General features: G+C 45.8%; 1 protein-coding gene across 1 annotated transcript in view; it reads right to left on the bottom strand.

Annotated features, from left to right (window-relative positions):
• zgc:153372 (uncharacterized protein LOC767695 homolog) overlaps window positions 1–21,521 on the bottom strand; it is a 34,806-nt gene extending 13,285 nt beyond the window's left edge. Inside the window, exons 1-5 of the mRNA XM_052015263.1 lie at window positions 21,284–21,521; window positions 18,711–18,841; window positions 15,145–15,295; window positions 11,420–11,556; window positions 5,619–5,688 (exon numbers count right to left, since the gene is read on the bottom strand). Of these exons, the coding sequence (XP_051871223.1) occupies window positions 5,619–5,688; window positions 11,420–11,556; window positions 15,145–15,295; window positions 18,711–18,841; window positions 21,284–21,319 (525 nt within the window). The 5' untranslated portion in view covers window positions 21,320–21,521. The remainder of the gene's footprint in view (window positions 1–5,618; window positions 5,689–11,419; window positions 11,557–15,144; window positions 15,296–18,710; window positions 18,842–21,283) is intronic.
• Window positions 21,522–21,860: the final 339 nt, after the last annotated feature.

Genomic DNA, 21,860 nt, shown 5'->3' with positions numbered 1-21,860 from the left:
CTATGAGGCAGAAAGAGGCCATTTGGCTCATCTGTTCCATGTTGGCTACCAACTGAGCCATCCCATCAATCCCATTCCCCCTCTCATTTTTTCTTTGTAGATGCAACTTATTCTCTCTCATGTTCCCAACAATCCCCCTTTTAACATATGGGATGGCCTGTCCTGGGCCCAGAACATAGATGCAATCACAAGGAAAGCGCACCAGCATCTTTACTTTCTTAGAAGGTTAGGAGGTTTGGCATGTCACTGAACATTCCAACAAACTTCTACAGATGTACTGTTGAAAGTATCCTGACTGGTTGTAACATGGTCTGGTACGGCAATTCGACTGCACAGGAACGTAAGAAGCTGCAGAGAGTAGTGGACTCTGCCCAATACATCACGGGCACATCCCTCCCCACCATTGGTAGTATCTACAGAAGGTGCTGCCTCAAGAAGGCAACATCTATCATCCAAGATCCCCACCATCCGGGCCATGCCATCTTCTTGCAGCTACCATCGGGCAGGAGGTACAGAAGCCTGAAGTCCCACACCACCAGGTTCAAGAACAGCTACTTCCCTTCAACCATTTGATTCTTGAACCAACCGGCACAACCCTAATCACTACAGTTTAGCAACACTATGACCACTTTGATCACTTTGCACTAAAATTGACTTTGTTTTTTTTAATCTAATGTGTTCTTCCTTGAAAAAATTGTGTATGATTTATGTTTAATTTATGTTTTTCTTGTGAATACTGTTTATCTGATGCTATGTGTCTGTGATGCTTCTGCAAGTAAGTTCTTCATTGCACCTGTGCGTACATGTGCTTGTGTTTATGGCAATAAACTCGACTTTGACTGTGAACATTAAAAAGGTTGGCCATGAGTTATGGAAAGTCACACAGAGAAGTAGAGAGAGCAGGGAGAGGACTGCATTTTAATTAAGGCCTGGGAATTGGAATTGGTTTATTATTGTCACATGTGCATATGATAATAAACTCAGCCTTGACTTTTGATACTGTTACTACTTACCTACACTAACGGCCAATTTATAGCAGCCAGTCAACCTGTCTTTGGGATGTGGGAAGAAACCAGAACACCACAGGAAATCTATGTGGTCGCAGGGAAAATGTGCAAACTCCACACAGTCAGCACCTAAGATCAGGATCACATCCGGGTCTCTGGAGCCATGAGGCAGTAGCACTACCTGCTGTGGCACTGTACTGCCCTTGTCCAAGTGAGCATTCAGTTAGGGTCAATTAGTCATGGTCAATGAATGGTTCCAACAGTTTGTCCTTATCCCAATGAAAACCAATTGTACGGCCAACATTCCCATGGTGGTTGATAGATTACGTCATCTTGCAATCCTGACAGCTGAGCAATGGACTACAACACCTGGTAGGGTGACCGCTGCCAGCCGCAAAAGCCATGTAATTGGATTATAATTCTTGGTGGGGCTGTCGTCTGTCAATTCTGAGAGCCATGTGGTTGGATTATAACACTTGGTGGGATAGCCCCTTGTCAATCCTGAGAGGCACGTAATTGGACAATAACTCCTGGTGGGACTGCCCTATACCAATCCTGTGACTGGAGTATGAACTTAAGATATAGAAGCAGAATTAGGCCATTTGGCCCATCGAGTCTGCTCTGCCATTCAATCATGGTCATTCTCCCACCTTCTCCCTGTAACCCTTAACTCCCTTACCAATCAAGAGGCTATCAATCTCTGCCTTAAATACACCCAATGGCTTGGGCTCCACAGCCCTCTGTGGCAACGAATTCAACAGATTCACCACCATCTGACTGAAGAAATTCCTCCTCATCTCAGTTCTAAAGGGACGTCCCTCAGATCCTACTAATGGAAACATCTTCTCCATGCCCGCTCTATCCAGGCCAATATTCCAGCCAGTATAACTTCTGAAGGGGTTATCACATGTTAATTAGATTGAAAGGTAAGAGTCAGGCACTTTGAGGGGCTGTAGCAAAGATTAACTTCATCCTGTGGCGATCCTGTGGTGATAAGGGGTTGTCCTATATGGTCTTATTGAGTTGAATGAGCTTTTCACTGGACTTTAGAAGAATGAGAGATGACCTTTTTAAAATGTTACAGGCACTATACCAATGTACCAGAACTAGGGAGTTCTTAGTCGAGAATGAGGGCCACTTAGGCGTGAGATCAGGAGAAATTTATTTACTCAGGAGGCTGAGAATCTTTGGATTTTTCTGCTCCAGAGACCTGTGGAGGATCAGTCATTGAGAACACTCAAGGCTGAGACTGATAATTTTGTAGACGCACAAGGATAAGGGGATCGGGAATAATTAGGGATAAATGTCCAATCTCGCTAGCGACATCCACAACCGGATTACTGGGAAAGGCTCAAGGGACTTATTTCCATTTCTAAAATGAACATAAGAAACAGGAGCAAGAGTAGCCCCTGAAGAATTTTGTCTGTTTCTGTGCAAATTACAGAAACCCACCCAGAGGCAAGCTACAGACAGGGAATTGGAATCGGTTTATTATTGTCACATGTACCGAGGTACAGTGAAAAACTTGTCTTGCATACAGTTCGTACAGATCAATTCATTACACAGTGCATTGACCCAGAAAGAACATCAATCTTCTGCTGCTCACTGTGGTTGTCCAAATCTCTAGTAATTAGAGATTAACCTTAGAAGTTTTACAGTCCCTATAGAGGTGTATAAAATCACGAAGGGCATAGATAGAGTGAACGCACACAGTCTTTTTCCCAGGTTTGGGGAATCAAGAACTAGAGAATAAAGGTTTAAGGTGAGAGGGGAGAGATTTAATTGGAACCTGAGGGGCAACTTTTTAACCCAGAGGGTGGTCAGTATATGGAATGAGCTGCCAGAGGAAGTGGTTGAGGCAGGTACATGAACAACATTTAAATGACAATCAGATAATACATGGAGAGGAAAGGTTTAGAGGGATTTGGGCCAAACACAGACAAATGGGACTAGCTGAGTCATCCTGGTTGGCATGGCAGAATTGGGCCGAGGAGCCTGTTTCTGTGGTGTATAACTCTACGACTCTATGAGTCATCCGGCACAAACAGGGCCTTTGATTCACGGAGTCCCTGACAACCATCAACACCCATTACACTAATAGTATTTTCTTCTCCCCAATTCCCATCAACTTCCCACACATTCTACCACTCATCTACATACGAGCAGCAATTTACAGTGGCCAATCAACGTACCAACCCGCATGTCTTTGAGATGAGGGTGGAGAACCCAAGGGAAACCCATGTGGTCACAGGAAAAATTTGCAAGCTCCAAACACACAGCACCGGAGCTCAGGATCGAACCTGGGTCACTGGAGCTGTGAGGAGACAGCTCTACTCGTTTCATCGCTGTGCCACACAAAATCTTTTGTAGATTGCACTGTGCAAAACCCAGCATAGAAAAATCATTACAAATAAAGAGCTTTCTTATTAGTTATAAAAATATTCAAGGATGTGCAGGAGCAGGAGGACAAGTGGTGAAATTTCCAGGAGCACATGGGCCCAGAGTTAGCTCCCTCATCTGTATCCTTCAGATGAGACATTAACTGTTTCTCTTTCCATAGATGCTGTCTGACTTGCTGAGTTTTTCCAACATTTTCCATTTTCTGTTTTTTTTCCTTATTCTATGCATACATTGACAGCACAGAGACAGACCCTTCGGCCCATCTAGTCCATGCCACCTGATCTTCTGCCTAGTCCCACCTACCTTCACCTGGAACACATCCCTCCAAACCCCTCCCATCCATGTACCTATCCAAACTTCTCTTCAATGTTACAATTGAACCCGCTGGCAGCTCATTCCACACTTGCACCACCCTCTGAGTGAAGAAGATCCCCTCAGTTTCCCCTTAAATATTTCACCCTTCACCCGAAGCCTATGTCCTCTAGTTCTAGTCTCACCCAACCTGAGGGGAAAAAGCCTGCATACCATCACCCTATCTATACCTCTCATAATTTTGTACACCTCTATAAGATCTCCCCTCATTCTCTTGCATTCCAGAGAATAAAGTCCTAACCTATTCATCCTTTCCCTATAACTCTGGTCAAGTCCCAGCAACATTCTTGAATTTTCTCTGCACTCTTTCAAGCTTATTGATAACTTTCCTGTAGGTAGGTGACCAGAACTACATACAAATACTCTAAATTCAGCCTCACCAATATCTTGTACAACTTCAACATAACATCCCAACTCCTGTACTCAATGCCCTGATTTATGAAGGCCAAAATGCCAAAAGCTCTTTTTGCGACCCTACCTCCCTGTGACGCCACTTTCAAGGAACTATGGATCTGTATTCCCAGGTCCCTTTGTTCTACCACATACCTCAAAGCCCTACCATTCACTGTGTAAGTCCTACCCAGGTTTGTCCTCCCAAAGTGCATCACCTCACACTTGTCTGCATTAAGTTCCATCTGCCATTTTTCGGCCCATTTACTTAGCTAGTCAGGATCATGCTGCAAGTTCAGTCTGCCAGGCAAGTCCCATCATCTTACCACCAACAACTCATTCCACAGGCCTATTAGCTTAATGTGCTGATAACTGTCCCCATTGAGCCATTTCAACTCATCCTAACACAGACATTCCCTTTGTTCTGCACATCCTTCCCCCACCTTCCGTCCTACTGAAAACTTGCCTCCATCTCTTTCATTTCCAGTTCTGGAAGAGTCACAGACTGGAAATGTTAATTGTTTCTCTTTGCACAGATGCTGCCTGACATGCTGAGTTTTTCTAGCATTTTCCGTTTTGGAATTGGAATTGGTTTATTATTGTCACATGTACTGAGGTACAGTGAAAAACTTTGTTTTGCATACCGATCGTACAGATCATTTCATTACAGCAGTGCAGTGAGGTAGTACAAGGGAAAACACTAACAAAATGCAGAATACAGTTACAGAGAAAGTGCAGTGCAGGCAGGCAATAAGGTGCAAGGCCATAACAACGTAGATTGTGAGGTCAAGAGTCCATCTTATTGTACTAGGGGACTGTTCAAGAGTCTTATAACAGTGGGATAGAGGCTGTCCTTGACCGTGGTGGTACGTGCTTTCAGGCTTTTGTACCTTTTGCCCAATTGGGAGGGGGGAGAAGAGGGAATATCCAGGGTGGGTGGGGTCTTTGATTATGTTGTCTGTTTTACCGACGCAGCGAGAAGTGTAGACAGAGTCCATGGAGGGGAGGCTGGTTTCCGTGATGTGCTGAACTGTGTCCACAACTCTCTGCAGTTTCTTGGGAGCTTGGACAGAACATTGCCATACTAAGCTGTGATGCATCCAGATAGGATGCTTTCTATAATGCATGAATAGAGATTGCTGAGGGTCAAAGAGGCTATGCCAAATTTCTTTCTGTCTCAGATTTCCAGCATCTGTGTTTTATTTTCACCCTTGTATGTGAGCCAAGCTGAGTTAAGAGTAGCTTAAGACAGAGGAATTGACACGGAGGTATCGTTCTAATACTCACCGGGCACAGGAGATGCAAACCATTCACATCCATCTGGGACCACTTAAGTCAGCACAGATCAGGGTGTAAACCTGGGATCTCAATGGGCCAACACAGGGGATGATGCACAGCAGGAGTCCAAAGAATCTAATATTATTAAAACTGTGCCTTGCATGTACTGACCTTAAGGACGCGGTGAGCTTCCTCAAAGACTGCCTTTTTGTCTGGACACAAGCAGATGACGCAGTTTGAGCTGATGGGAAATATGAACAATCTTATTAGATGGTTAAATATTCACTTAGATAAGATATAAGATAAGGTATTTATTTATTAGTCTCATGTACATCAAAACACACAGTGAAATGCGTCTTTTTGCATTACTGAGAACGTGCTGGGGGCAGCCCGCAAGTGTCGCCACGCTTCTGGCGCCAACATAGCATGCCCACAACTCCCAACCTGTACGTCTTTTGGAATGTGGGAGGAAACCGGAGCACCCGGAGGAAACCCACGCAGTCACGGGGAGAACATACAAACTCTTTACAGACAGCGGTGGGAATTGAACCTTGGTTGCTGGTGCTGTAATAGCGTTATGCTAACCACTACACTACAGTGTTGCCCTCATACAGCCAGAAACAGGCCATTCGGACTCTATGCCAACCATCAATCACCCACTTGCATGAATCATACACTGATCCCATTTTATTCTCCCCATCAACTGCACACCACCCCCCCCCCACCAGATTCTACCACACATTCACACACTCACAGTAACTTACAGCCAAAACATGGCTGGAAGTTACTGTGAGTGTGTGAATGTGTCTGTTCTTGTCTGTTCTCAGCTTGGGAGTCATTCAATCTCCCAAGATGAGAACAGACAAGCGGCACATTATATAAGCCTGTATTATGACAGAAGGGAGAATCAAGTTGGGCCAAATGGCACTATTCTGAAGGGAGTGCAGAATCAGTGGGACCTAGGTGTACGTGCATAAATCATTGCCGGTGGCAGAACATGCTGAGATGGTGATGATAAACCAAAGAGTCACAGAGTCAATACAGAACAGAAACAGGCCCTTTGGCCCAACTGGTCCATGTCAACCAAGACTCCCATCTCAGCTGGCCCATTTGCCCATGTTTGGCCCATATCCCTCTAAACTTTTCTTATCCATGTACCTGTCCAAGTGTCTTTTAAATGTTGTTAATATACCTGCCTCAACCACTTCCTCTGGCAGCTCATTCCATGTACGTAACAGCCTCTGTGTGATAAAGTTGCCCCCCAGGTTCCTATTAATTCTCTCCCCCCTCACCTTAAACCATAAAGTACACAAGCAGAGAGGTTACACTGAGCATGTATAAGGCACTGGGACAGACCACAACTGGAGTATTGCATCCCATTTCTGGTCACCACATTAAGGGAGGACGTGGGCCCAGAGGGTGTGTGGAAAGGATTCATTTGAATGGTTCTGGGAGACTGTGGTTGGTCTTGGAGCGCAGAAGTCTGGCAGGAGTTTTGACAGAGGTGGACATGATAAAGATGGTTTGGAGATGGGAAATAGAGGGATGCTGTGCCCATTAATAGAAATTTGAATGACTCAGGGCACAAACTTACCATAGAACCATAGAACAATACAGCACAATACAGGCCCTTCGGCCCACCATGTTGTGCTGCCCTTCAAACCACTCCTAAGACTATCTAACCCTTTCCTCCCACATATCCCTCTAACTTAAATCCCTCCATATGCTTATCTAACAATCTCTTGAACTTATCCAATGTACCCGCCTCCACCACCACCCCAGACAGCGCATTCCATGCACCAACCACTCTCTGGGTGGAAAAACCTCTCTCTGATGTCGCCCTTGAACTTCCCACCCAATACCTTAAAGCCATGTCCTCTTTTGAGCATTGGTGTCCTGGGGCTGGCTGTCCACTCTATTTATTCCTCTCAATATATTGTATACCTCTATCATGTCTCCCCTCATCCTCCTTCTCTCCAATGAGAACAACCCCAGCTCCTTTAGTCTCTCCTCATAATCCAACCTCTCCAATCCAGGCAGCATCCTGGTAAATCTCCTCTGCACCCTTTCCAACGCCTCCACATCCTTCCTATAATGAGGCGACCAGAACTGGACACAATACTCTAAGTGTGGTCTAACCAGAGTTTTGTAAAGCTGCATCATCACTTAGCGGCTCTTAAACTCGATCCCCCGACTTATGAAAGCTAACATCCCATAAGCTTTCTTAACTACCCTATCCACCTGCGAGGCAACTTTCAGTGATCTGTGGATATGAACCCCCAGATCCCTCTGCTCCTCTACACTGCCCAGAATCCTGCCATTTACCTTGTACCCCACCTTGGAGTTTGTCCTTCCAAAGTGTACCACCTCACACTTCTCTGGATTGAACTCCATCTGCCACTTGTCAGCCCAGCTCTGCATCCTATCAATATCCCTCTCTAAGCTTCGACAGCCCTCCACACTATCCACAACACCACCAATCTTTGTTTCATCTGCAAACTTGCTAACCCACCCTTCCACCCCCTCATCTAAGTCGTAAATAAATATCACAAAAAGTAAAGGTCCCAGACCCGATCCCTGCAGGACACCACTAGTCACAGCCCTCCAATCTGAATGCACTCCCTCCACCGCAACCCTCTGCTTTCTACAGGCAAACCAATTTTGAATCCACACGGCCAAGCTTCCCCAGATCCCTTGGCCTCTGACCTTCTGAAGAAGCCTACCATGTGGAACCTTGTCAAATGCCTTACTAAAATCCATGTAGACCACATCCACTGCACTACCCTCATCAATCTTCCTGGTCACCTCCTCAAAGAGCCCTATCAGGCTTGTGAGGCAAGATCTTCCCTTCATAAAGCCATACTGGCTGTCCCTAATCAGTCCATGTTTCTCCAAATGCTCATAGATCCTATCTCTTAGAATCCTTTCCAACAGCTTACCCACCACAGATGTAAGGCTCACCGGTCTGTAATTCCCTGGACTATTTCTACTACCTTTTTTGAATAAGGGGACAAGATTCGCCATCCTCCAATCCTCTGGTACCATCCCCGTTGACAACGAGGACTCAAAGATCCTAACCAAAGGTTCAGCAATCTCCTCCCTCACCTCACGAAGCAGCCTGGGGAATATTCCGTCAGGCCCCAGGGACTTATCTGTCCTAATATTTTCTAACAGCTCCAACACATCCTCTCTCCTAATATCTACGTACTCTAGAACATCACCCTCACCTACACTGTTCTCAGCATCATCAAGACCCCTCTCCTTGGTGAATACTGAAGAGAAGTATTCATTGAGAACCTCACCCACTTCCACAGCTTCCAGACACATCCTCCCACCTTTGTCTTTAATTGGACCTACCTTTACTCTAGCCATCCTTCTGCTTTTTACATATGAGAAAAAAGCCTTGGGATTCTCCTTAACCCTACTCGCCAAAGCCTTTTCATGTCCCCTTCTCGCTCTCCTCAGCCCTTCCTTAAGTTCCTTCCTTGCTACTCTATATTCCTCACAAGCCCTGTCCGATCTTTGCTGCTTACACCTTATGTATGCTGCCCTCTTCTTCCTAACTAGTCGTTCCACCTCTCTCGTCACCCACGGTTCCTTCACCCTACCATTCCTTCTCTGCCTCACCGGGACAAATTTATCCCTAAAATCCTGCAAAAAAGTCCCTGAACATCGACTACATCTCCATAGTACATTTCCATTCAAAAATGTCATCCCAATTTACACTCCCAAGTTCTCGCCTTATAGCCTCATAATTCGCCTTTCCCCAATTAAATATCTTCCGGTCCTCTTTGCTCCTATCCCTGTCCATGACAATTCTGAAGGTTATGGAGCAATGGTCACTGTCCCCCAAATGCTCACCCACCAATAGATCTGTCACCTGACCCGGTTCATTACCTAAAACTAGATCTAATATGGTATTCCCTCTAGTCGGCCTGTCAACATATTGTGTCAGGAATCCGTCCTGGACACACTCAACAAACTGCGCCTCGTCTAAACGTTTGGCACTCAATATTTGGATAGTTGAAGTCTCCCATTACAATAACCCTGTTATTTTCGCATCTTTGCAAAAACTGCCTCCCAATCAGCTCCTCAGTATCCCTACTGCTACCGGGAGGCGGGGGGTAGTGGTGGTAGTGGGGGGGTGCGGGAATAGAATACGCACGAGAATGTCTGGATGAGTGCAGCTTCAACAACACACATGAAGCTCGACACCATACAGGACATAGCAGCCCACTTGATTGGCTCCCCATCCACAACCATTCACTCACTCCACCACCAACACACAGTGGCAGCAGTTTGTACCATCTACAGGATACACTGCGGCAACTCACCAAGACTCCTTAGAAAGCACCTTCCAAACCCACCACCTCTACCAGCTAGAAGGATAAAGGCAGCAAAAGCACGGGGAACACCACCCCCTGGAAGTTGCCCTGCAAGCCACACAACCATCCTGACTTGGAAATGCACCACCGTTCGTTCACCGTCACTGGGTCAAAGTCCTGGAACTCCCTCCCTAATAGTATTGTTGGTACACCCACACCTCAACAACTGCAGAAGTTCAAGGAGGCAGCTCACTACCACCTTCTCAAGGGCAACTAGGGATGGGTAATCCCTTGAATGAATAATAAAAAAAGAGTAAAACAATTCTACATGGAGCAGTTATGATTGCCTGTAGTGTTGATGGAAGCAGAATCGATCGGGCTTTTCAAAAGCAAAATGGATAGGTACTTGGGAATGCATAGCATGCAGGGATCTGGGGAGGGAGCAGGGATTGGATTGAATCGTTGGACTGATGAGGGGCTTGCATGGACTGAATGGGCTCAATGGCATCCTTCAGTGCCAGCATGATTCTTTGGCAAAATGACTTGCATTGATATTGATATCCAGCAAAATGCCAATGGAGGCTTTCCAGGAATGTTACAAACAAAAAATTGATTCAATTTCACCTTATGTTGAACAGCAACAAAGCAGATCCTGCCTCTCGTCCACCTTCCCACCCATTCCTCATGTCCACTGATTCCCTTCGTGTTCAAGAGCATTCAACGATTCACCACATTCTCTGTAAAGAAACTTGTCCTCATCTCAGTCCAAGTGGCTCTGGTTTGCACAATGATCAGCTGGAAGGAACCATGATCCACGACCGAGTGTTGGACAAATGGTCTGAAAACAGACACAGCACAGGTTCCATGGGAGATATCAACATATGGGTGGACCTGGATCCTGTTGGTTTGTCACTAGGCATGGCCCATTGGAGTGTTCCCATTGGTTCTCAACACTTTAAGGTGATGCTGGAGTCACTGAGTCATGTAGCACGGAAACAAGTGTTTTGGCCCAACCGACCATCTCACACCATCTACACTCAACCCCTCCTCCAATCAACTGCCCCTAGATTCTACCGCTCACCTAACCCATCGGGTAAATTAATAGCCATCAATTAACCTACCAACTTGCACCTACCTGGGAGGTGGAGCAAACCCATGTGGTCGCAGGAAGAACGTGCAAACTCCACACAGACAGTACCAAAGGTCAGCATCGAACCCAGGTCTCTGGAGCTGTGAGGCAGCAGCTTGACTAGTTGGTGCACTGTGCTGCCCAAATGTATTTCCTGCGATTGGTGTTGTGTCTACCAGAGGTCTAGATTGTGCTGGGCTTTTATGCCCTTTTTTGGTGGAATACAATGTTGCTTAGGTCCTGATGCAGGGTCTCGACATGAAACATTGACAATTCCTTCCCCCCCACCCCCCCCCCCCCACAGATGCTGCTCGACCCGCTGAGTTCCTCCAGCAGATTCATCCTGCTTGGGGTCTGGCTACATGCACTGAGAATGGATACTTGAAGACATTGGGAAGTGTACCAATGATTCATAAAACCGTTACAACACGTCAGTCATTACATTCAGGGGAGGGATGACCAAAGTAATAAGCAGCTACATTAAAGAATGTAATGGACTAGTTCTGCCCAGCACTTACACTAAAAGATCAAAGCTGTTGTACTGAATTCCAGCTTCTCCCAGTTTTTCAATATAACCCTGGACGAATGTTGTGTTTGCTTCCTTGTATCCAAACTTCTCCTGATGATATGAAATATACCTGCGCGAGGCTTGGATCTGGAACAAAAGCAGATGTGGAAAATGAAGACAGGTTAGATACAGAGTGAAGCTCCCTCTGCACCGTCCCGTCACACACTCCCAGGGCAGGGGCAGTTAGATACAGAGTGAAGCTCCCTCCGCACTGTCCCGTCACACACTCCCAGGGCAGGGGCAGTTAGATACAGAGTGAAGCTCCCTCTGCACTGTCCCATCACACACTCCCAGGGCAGGGATGGTTAGATACAGAGTGAAGCTCCCTCTGCACTGTCCCGTCACACACTCCCAGGGCAGGGATGGTTAGATACAGAGTGAAGCTCCCTCTGCACTGTCCCGTCACACACTCCCAGGGCAGGGATGGTTAGATACAGAGTGAAGCTCCCTCTGCACTGTCCCGTCACACACTCCCAGGGCAGGGGCAGTTAGATACAGAGTGAAGCTCCCTCTGCACTGTCCCGTCACACACTCCCAGGGCAGGGACAGTTAGATACAGAGTGAAGCTCCCTCTGCACTGTCCCGTCACACACTCCCAGGGCAGGGGCAGTTAGATACAGAGTGAAGCTCCCTCTGCACTGTCCCATCACACACTCCCAGGGCAGGGATGGCACAGGTCCAGTCAATGGGTCATCCAAGCCAATTGCCTACCCCTCTTCTGTGGTTACGTTTATGCCTGGGTGTCCCTGGACAGGGAGCATGTAGTCATTTTCTTTCCTCTTTGCTGAAATCCAACCACTTCCAATCCCGGTAAGTTCATATGTTAAAGAACATGTTAAGGTCATGTGGTCACCACCAAGGACGCACAGCAGATCCCATGAAGGTGAGGTAGTGATGGAAAAGACAAAGCCAATGGTTGTTAAACTCCAAAATTTCCTGGAATTTGTCAACCACTCCCTGCCCTATCCCAGGTATGTGTGTGAACTATCGAGGCACTGAGCAACACAGATTCTTGAGATGTGTTGAAAGGACATGTGAGGGCAAACCGCTTGAAGATTCAAAGAGGTGGTTGCATGTTCAATGACTGAAAAGAGCGAACAAGAGACGGGAAAGGGTCTTGGAGCAGCTGTCATACATGCAAAAGTGTAGTCAAGCAGAGCACTCACAGAGGCTGAGAGACACTACTCTCAAACTGAAGGGGAACCGTTGGCTGTGACATTTAGGCTTGAGATGTTCCAGAACTACATGTTTAGGAGATGTGTACATGTGCAGACTGACAAAAACCCCTTGAAGAGCTTGTCATGAAGAATCTTCATTAAGTTCCAAAGAGACAACTGTGCATACAGACATATGATACACACACTGTCTGACCAGTGGGTAGCACTAATCACTACCTTAGTATAGCAACACTATGACCACTTTTCACTACAATGGACTTCTCGCAGCTACCATCAGGCAGGAGGTACAGAAGCCTGAAGTCCCACACCACCAGGTTCAAGTACAGGTACTTCCCTTCAACCATTCGGTTCCTGAACCAGCCTTCACAACCCTAATCACTACCTCACTATAGCAACACAATGGCCACTTTGCACTACAATGGACTTCTGTTCTAATTGTGTTCTTTCTTGTAAAAATAGTGTATATTCTACGTTTAATTTATGTTTTTCTTATGAATGTTGTCTCCAATGCTATGTGCCTGTGATGCTGCTGCAAGTTTATCAATGCACCTGTACATAAATGTACTTGTGCATATGACAATAAACTCGACCTCGACTTTAGTAAGATGTCCACCACAGACATGGTGAGTTGTGTGCATCTAGGAGTATGGACTCTCTATCGAAATTTTACTCTCAAGGCACAGCATTTTATGTTAAGAAATAGTATATATTTCATGGACAAATATGAATTTAAATTATTTGGCTCTTGGAACCCTAGGAGTACAGATTCTGTTGCACTGAGTGTTGAAATCAGTACATTCTTAAACAGATGTAAAAGGAAAGAAGTGAGACTGCCATCTCGTGGTAAGACAAGATTTGTATGATTCAGCCATTTGAAGATCAGAGGTTGTTGCCAGCAGGATGGCCATGTTGCAGGCTTGGGAGAAGAGTTACAAAGTCATAGAGTTGTACAGCACAGAAACAGGCCCTTTGGCCCATCAGGTCCATGCCGGCCTTTTGGAGCATATATACTAATCCCATTTGCCTGCATTAAGACTGTATGCTTCTATGTATTGCCTATTCAATGTCTATCTAAATGCCTCTTAAATGTAGTGCTTGTATCTGATTTCACCATCTCTGGTAGTGTGGCAACCACTCTCTGCAGATGGTCTTTTAAACTCCTGCCTCTCACCTCAAACCTTTGTTCTCTTGTTTTGATACCCCTACCATGGGAAAAAGATTTTGACTATCTATGCTATCCAAACCTCTCATAATCTTTCAGGTCACCCCTCAGCAAGGGAAAAGAAGCCCTGCTTATCTAATCTCTTCCCATAACTAAGGTCCTCCAATCCAGGCACCACCCTCTGCACTCTGTCCAGTGGAAACACATCCTTCCTCAAATACAACTCAGAACATTACTCACCATGCAACCACTGAATGTGACAAGCCATATTTTATTGAACGGAAGAACAAACCTCTGGTGACAGTAAGACCCAAAAGTAGTTCTCTCTGGAATCCTTGGAGCTTCTGTACAGAGATTTGCTGCTTCATTTCTAGCATTACAACAGTGACTACATTTTACATTCAGGTATCAGTCAGAGCATTGAGTATAGGAGTTGGGATGTTATGTTACAGTTGTACAAGACATTGGTGAAGCTGTACCCAGAGTATTGTGTACAGTTTTGGTTACCTGATTTATAGGAAAGACATCTTTAGAACATAGAACATAGAACAATTACAGCACAATTAAGCTAGAAAGAGTGCAAAGAAGATTTACGAGAATGTTGCTAGGACTCGAGGACCTGGGTTATAGGGAAAGGTTGGGCAGCCTAGGACTTTATTCATTGGAGTGAAGCAGACTGAGGGGAGATAGAGGTGTATAAAATCATGAGGGGCATTGATAGGGTGAATGCACACAGTTTTTTTGCCAAAGAAAAGGAATCAAAAACTAGAGGGCATAGCTTTAAGGTGAGAGGGGAAAGATTTAAAAGGGATCTGAGGGGCAATTCTTTACGCAGAGGGTGGTGCATATTTGAAACGAGCTGCCAGAGGAAGTGGCAGAGACGGGAACAATGATAACATTTAAAGGACACGGACAGGTACATGGATAGGAAAGGTTTAGTTGGATATGGGCCAAACGTGGGCAAAGATGGACATCTTAGTTGACATGGATGAGTTGGGCCGAAGGACCTGTTTCCGTGCTGTATTACTCTATGACTCTATTACTCTATTTCGGTGGTTATGAGGTGCTTTAGAAATGCAATTTATTTTTGCTTCGCTGTTGAAATGTATTACTGTGTGCATGCATGCACTGAATACAAGTTCAGGTTCAGCTGTGATGCTTTCCAGAGTTGAATAGCTCACAGATCTAGTGAGGTAACCAAGGGTGACCAGAGATTGAGTCAGGATTGGATGGAAAAAATATTGCCAATAAAAAGGGAATTAAACCAAAGAAATCTTTGCCCTGGTGCCCTGAAGGACATTAAGTGCAACATTAACAATCGACCTATTGACTTACTTGCTCATCAGTCATGTCCACTCCTGTCACATGACCAAGGCGTCCCACCAACTTGCTCAGGATATAGCAGTCTCGACCAGATCCACTGCCCAGATCCAACACGTGACATCCTTCCAAGCTCTCTGGGATCACAAGACCACATCCAAAGTACCTGGAAAACAAATGAGGAGATGGTAGGGCCAGAGGTGGTAGGGGAGGAAAAAAGAGATATCCAGGGAGACAGAGGCAGACCGAGGGAGATATTCAGGTACAGAGAACCAGTCAGTCAAAGACAGGTCCAGTCAGAGAGTATCAGAGAAAGAAAGAAAGGTAGAGATTGACAGTGATCCAGACAGAGAGAAACACAGAAATAGTCAGAGAAAGAGAGAAGCAGAGAGAGGGAAGAGTGCGAGAGAGAAAAACAAATAAATGGATCAAGAAAGAGAGGGATAAAGAGTAAAAGGAAGTGGAGTGAGTGAGCAGCTGGACAGAGGAAGAAAGCGAGCGATGCAAGGATAGATACAGACAGAACAGAATAGAGAGAGAGAGAGAACAACATAAAATGAGATTGAGAAATAGAAGAAAAAAGAGAGCTAGCAAATGTCAAAGTGAAGGATGGGAAATGAGAGAGTTTGGGTATAGAACAAAGTTAATCAGAGGGATTAAGCTGAAGGATGCTATAGATAATATTCACCAATATTCTTCCAGTAGTTTTGGAATGGTTTGTTGTCCTGATTGTAATCAATGAGCAACAGTGAGTGTGCTATGGATGAATTGAGAGTTGTATCCAACAATATGAAACTTTTCTTCAATGCATTGAGCTGAGGTAATGGGATATTAGAATTCAGACTAACTGATCTCTTAGGACCCCATCGTCACTCAGCTTAGTTACTGGTATGATGCTAACCCCATTAACCAGACCACCATCTCCTAGACTGATCCCTTTAACCGCACCACCATCTCCTGAACTGGGATTATTAACCAGAAGACTATCTCCCAGACTCATCCCATTACATGGAGCACCATCCCCTGGTTGTTCCCATTAACCAGACCACTATTTTGGTCCATTAACCAGTCTACCGGAACGTATCCAGCAGAAAAAAACTGGGCATTCACGACATGGTGTGGGCCATCAACAGAAACCTGATAGAGGTATATAAGATGACGAGAGGCATTGATCGGGTAGAAAGTCAGAGGCTTTTCCCCAGGGCTGAAATGGTTGCCACAAGAGGACATAGGCTTAAGGTGCTGGGGAGTAGGTATAGAGGGGATGTCAGGGGTAAGTTTTTTACTCAGAGAGTGGTGAGTGCATGGAATGGGCTGCCGGCAACGGTGGTGGAAGCGGATACGATAGGGTCTTTTAAGAGACTTTTGGATAGGTACATGGAGCTGAGAAAAATAGAGGGCTATGGGTAAGCCTAGTAATTTCTAAGGTAGGGACATGTTCGGCACAACTTTGTGGGCCAAAGGGCCTCTATTGTGCTGTAGGTTTTCTATGTTTCTAAATACAACAGTACCACAGCCTGTAATCTCATGATCTGATATATCTCTCACTCTACCATTACTATCAAGGCAGGGGATCAATCCTGGTGTGATGTGGAAGGACATGTAGGGAGTAGAACCAGTGAAGCTACAATACAGTACTACTGATGTACTAAACAGCAAAATCAACATGCAATACACAGAGCTAAGCAACCCGACAATCAACCGGTCAGACTGAACCTCTACTGTACAGTCATGAATCGTAGTGAATGATGATGGACAATGAAATGAGAGGAGGAGGCTTTGAGAATCTCTGCATTTACAGTGGTGGTGGGGCACAGATGTAAGTGCTAAGAATGATGCTGAGACAGTCACAGCCACGTTCAGCCAGTAGTGCTGAGTGGGTGGTCCATTTTGGCTCTGGCACCATCACAGTTCAGCCAGTTCCATTTGCTCTGCATGATATCAAGAAATAAATGAGCAACAATTCTAGCTGCAGCAAAATGAATGAGAGGAAAATAGAGGGATATGGGCATTCTGTAGGGAGGAGGGATTAGCTATGTCGGCACAACATTGTGGGCCGAAGGGCCTGTTCTGTGCTGTACTGTTCTATGTTCTATGTAAAACCACTTCCCCCAAGGTCTAATTGAGTTACTTAAGCTGATTGAGGGATCAGAAGTTCCTCTTAATCTCCCTCCAGTGATGACACAGTGAGGCAGCTGTCTCACATCTCCAGTGCTCATTCCCGACCTCGTGTGGAGTTTGCACATTCTTCCTGCGATTGTACAGGTTCCCCTCGGGTTTTCTCCAATATCCCAAAGATGTGTGGGTTGGTGGGGTTATTTGGCCGCTGTAAATTTTCCCTTGTGTGTGGGTGAGGGGTAGAATCTGGGGGGGGGAATTGATGGGAATGTGGAGAAAATAAAATGGGATAAGTGTAAATGGGCTCCTGATGGTTGGTGCGGACTCAGTGGGTCCAAAGTTCCTGTTATCGTGCTGTATGAGTCGATGACTCTGCTGGGGAGGGCAGTCCAGAACATCAGACTTTGAACTAGAACCAGGCCACTGAACGATCATAACTGAGAGCTCTTCTTCACACACACAGGGGGTGAAATCTCCCTCCTACAAAATGCTGTTACAAGGGGAAGTCAATTAGAAATCTTGGAACACAGATTTCTGGTTCTTTGTTGGCCAGGTGGGGTTAAGAGCTATGGAACCAAGAACATAAGACCATAGGACTATAAATCATAGGAGCAGAATCAGGCCATTTGGCCCATCGAGTCTGCTCCACCATTTAATCGTGGCTGATGTGTTTTTCTCAACTGCATTCTCCTGCCTTCTCCCTGTAACTTTTAACACCTTACCAATCAATCTCTGCCTTAAATACACCCAACGACTTGGCCTCCACAGCCCTCCGTGGCAACGAATTCCACACATTCAACACCCTCTGGCTGAAGAAATCCCTCCTCATCTCAGTTCTAAAGGGACGTCCCTTTATTCTGAGGCTGTGCCCTCGGATCCTGCACTCTCCCACCAATGGAAATATGCTCTCCACATCCATTCTATCCAGGCCTTTCAGTATCCAGTAGGTTTCAATGAGATCCCCCCTCATCCTCCTGAACACCGTCAAGTATAGACCCAGATGCTCCTCATACGGTAAGCCTTTCATTCCTGAGATCATTCTTGTGAACCTCCTCTGGACCGTCTCCAAGGCCAGCACATCTTTCCTTGGATACAGGGCCCAAAATAGCTCACAATATTCCAAATGCAGTATGATCAGTGCCATATGAAGCCTCAGCAGTATATCCTTGTTTTTATACTCTAGTCCTTTTGAAATGAATGCTAACATTGCATTTGCCTTCTTTACCAACTCAACCTGCAAGTTGGGGCATCCTGAACTAGGACTCCCAAGTCCCTCTGCACCTGTGATTTCTCTCCACAATTCTCTCCCCAGCAGAGCTAGATTAGCCTTTGAATGGTAGGACAGGGCTGAGCTGGTGAATGGCCTCATACTGTTGCTATTGAAGAGGACTAAACTCACCCAGACCTCACCAGAACAGCCAACCAGCCTCATTAGATACAAGGCAGACCATGAAAATAAGCACCTTTGAGAAACCTCAGGATGAATGAGTGTCATGGCATCACACGCTGATTTACTTGACGGACTCCTCGTTATGGAACATGTCACATCGGTCTGTAGATCTTCTGATCTCTTCAGCCATTTCCCATAGTAAGTCTGAGAGGAACAAGAAAAAAGAATTAGTTGGAATCCTTGAACTTTCCATGATTCATTATCCAGACGTATTTTCATGTGTCTGAAAGGCAAGAACAACAGGGGGTTATATACAGGGTAAAACTTGCTCTACAATGTCCCATCAAACACTCCTGGGGAGGGAAAGCCTGGTGACTGGGGGAGAAACTCCACTCGTACTGCAGGGTAATCCTGCCCTGCCACTTTACAGGGGAATTCTCTGCCTTTTAAGAATCAAGGGCCTAATCTCTTTCATCAGATTACAAAGTCAAAGTCAAAGTCGAGTTTATTGTCACATGCACAAGTACATGTGTGCACAGGTGCAATGAAAAACTTACTTGCAGCAGCATCACAGGCACATGGCATCAGACACACAACATTCACAAGAAAAACATAAATTAAACATAAATTATGCAGAATTTTTACAAGAAAGAACACAGAACAAAAAAATCACAAAGCCCATTTTAGTGCAAAGAGATCAAAGTGATTTAGTCTGGGTCATGTCCACCCACTGGCCCACATCATCCACTCCAACTGTCCTTAATGGTCCTAGGCTGGTCCATTCAGGATAACATCTGTCTAGTGTGGAACTTTTCGCTGCTTCGGTAAAGCAGCCAACATAATCAAAGACGCCTCACCACCCCCCCCCCCCCCCCCCCGGACATTTTCTCTTCTCCCTCCTCCCATTGGGCAGAAGATATAAAAGCCAGAAAGCACATACCACCAGGCTCAAGGACAGCTTCTATCCCGCTGTTATGAGACTATTGAACAGTCCCCTAATATGATAAGATGGACTCTTGATCTACCTCGTTATGGCCTTGCACCTTACTGTCTGCCTGCACTGCACTTTCTCTGTCAGGGTAACTGTTTATTCTGCATTCTGTTACTGCCTTTCCCTTGTACTACACTGATGTACTGATGCAGTGAAATGATCAGCCCCACGTTCCTAATCTTAGAGTCATAGTCATACAGCACAGAAACAGGCTCTTTGGTACAACTGGACCATGCCGATCAAGTTTCCCATCTAAGTTAGTCCTATTTGCCTGCATTTGGCCCATATCCCTCTAAACCTTTCCTTTCCATGTACCTGTCCAAGTACCTTTTAAATGTTGTTAATGTACCTGCCTTAACCACTTCCTCTGGCAGCTTGTTCCATATACTGACCACCCTCTGGGTGAAAAAGTTGCTCCTCAGGTTCCTATTAAATCTCTCCCCTCTCACCTTAAACCTGTGTCTTGATTTCCCAACCCTGGGAAAAAGTCTGTGCGCATTCACCCTATCTATGCCCCTCATGATTTTATACACCTCTATAAGATCACCCAGTCAAAAAATTCCCAATTTGCTCAACCTCTCTCCATAACTCAGACCCTCGAGTCCCAGCAACATCCTCGTAAATCTCCTCTGAACTCTTTTCCAGCTTAATGGCACCTTTCCTATAACAGGGCAACCAAAAGTGAACACAATACTCCAGATGTGGCCTCAACAACGTCTTGTACAACAGCACAACATCCCAGCTTCTATAATCGATGCCCTGACTGATGAAGGTCAGCATGCCAAAAGCTGCCTTCACCACCCTGTCCACCTGTGACTTGCATCTGATGCGGAGAGGGATAAGTCAGATGGAGGACCTCCTTGTCCTCCAAAAGAGGGGAGGCGGGGTGGGCACAAAGTGGTGAAAAACTTACTTGCAGCAGCATCACAGGCACAGAGCATCAGATAAGAACACAATTAGAACAAAAAAAAATGCCAAGTCCATTTTAGTGCAAAGTGATCAAAGTGGTCATAGTGTTGCTAAACTACAGTGATTAGGGTTGTGCCGGTTGGTTCAAGAACTGAATGGTTGAAGGGAAGTAGCTGTTCCTGAACCTGGTGGTGTGGGACTTCAGGCTTCTGTACCTCCTGCCTGATGGTAGCTGTGAAAAGATGGCATGGCCCAGATGGTGGGGATCTTTCATGGTGGATGTTGCCTTCTTGAGGCAGTGCCTCCTGTAAATGGTGGAGAGGGATGTGCCCGTGATGTATTGGGTTGAGTTCACTACTCTCTGCATCTCCTTACATTCCTACGCATTAGAATTGCCATTCCAGACCAGGGTGCAACCAGTCAGGACACTTTCAACGGTACATGTAATATGCAGGCATTAGGACCCAGTGGAAGAGAAAATACAGAGTTAGTTGGTGACCTACTCCAGAATGGTGCCAATACCTGAAACGGTTGTCCACCATTTTTATTATAACGAGGTCCAAAACTGAATTGAAAGCAGATTCTTTCTGCAGTGAATTATTCTCCTGTTTGCAAAAGGTGAGCTCTTAATCCTGTACAGCAGTTACAGCTGCTTGCATTTGGCAGTGTGTGTATGCACAGTGTGTTACAGATTAAAGTTCAAAGAGCTGAAATCACGCTCCAGGAATGTTCCCCAAACCTCTTACCTTCACCTGGTCCTGAACGGAGCTAGCTTGGTTCATGCCTGCGTGTACGGAGAGGGCCCGGGAGCAGGACAGTGGGGGATTGACAGACTTTTCTTCAATGGATCCTGACAGCTGGGAGATTTACAGCCCCTTCTGTTGCTTCTTGGAAGTGTGGGGCAAAGGACACGGGGCGGGATCGTACAGACACCAGAGCAGCACAGAGATCAGCCAGCCCAATGGCGGCTGCTATTTAATGCACAGCCAGCTCCCACCAACAGAAATCTGCAGAGGTTAGAATTCTGAAATAAAAGCAGTAAGATGCCGGAAACCCTCAGCGGATGATCTGTGGAGAGAGAAGCAGTCGACGTTTCAGGTCTGGGACCCTTCATCAGAACTACAAACAGCAATGCAATAAATACGTTAAAGTAAGACTCCGATAATACGCTGTCAGACTGTGGTTTGGCATCTGGTTCACCGGGTGATGTTTGTTGCTCTTCCCACTCACCGGGCGCCTGGTTCCCATTCTCCCTTCCCTCTCACTGGGAACCACGTTCCCTCCCTCCCTCCCTCCCACTCACTGGGGTCCCAGTTCCCTCCC

The sequence above is a fragment of the Pristis pectinata genome, chromosome 4, assembly GCF_009764475.1.
Source record: "Pristis pectinata isolate sPriPec2 chromosome 4, sPriPec2.1.pri, whole genome shotgun sequence".
Taxonomy (NCBI): Eukaryota; Metazoa; Chordata; class Chondrichthyes; order Rhinopristiformes; family Pristidae; genus Pristis; species Pristis pectinata.
Note: the sequence above shows the minus strand (reverse complement) of the source record. Positions and strands in the feature narration are given on the sequence as shown.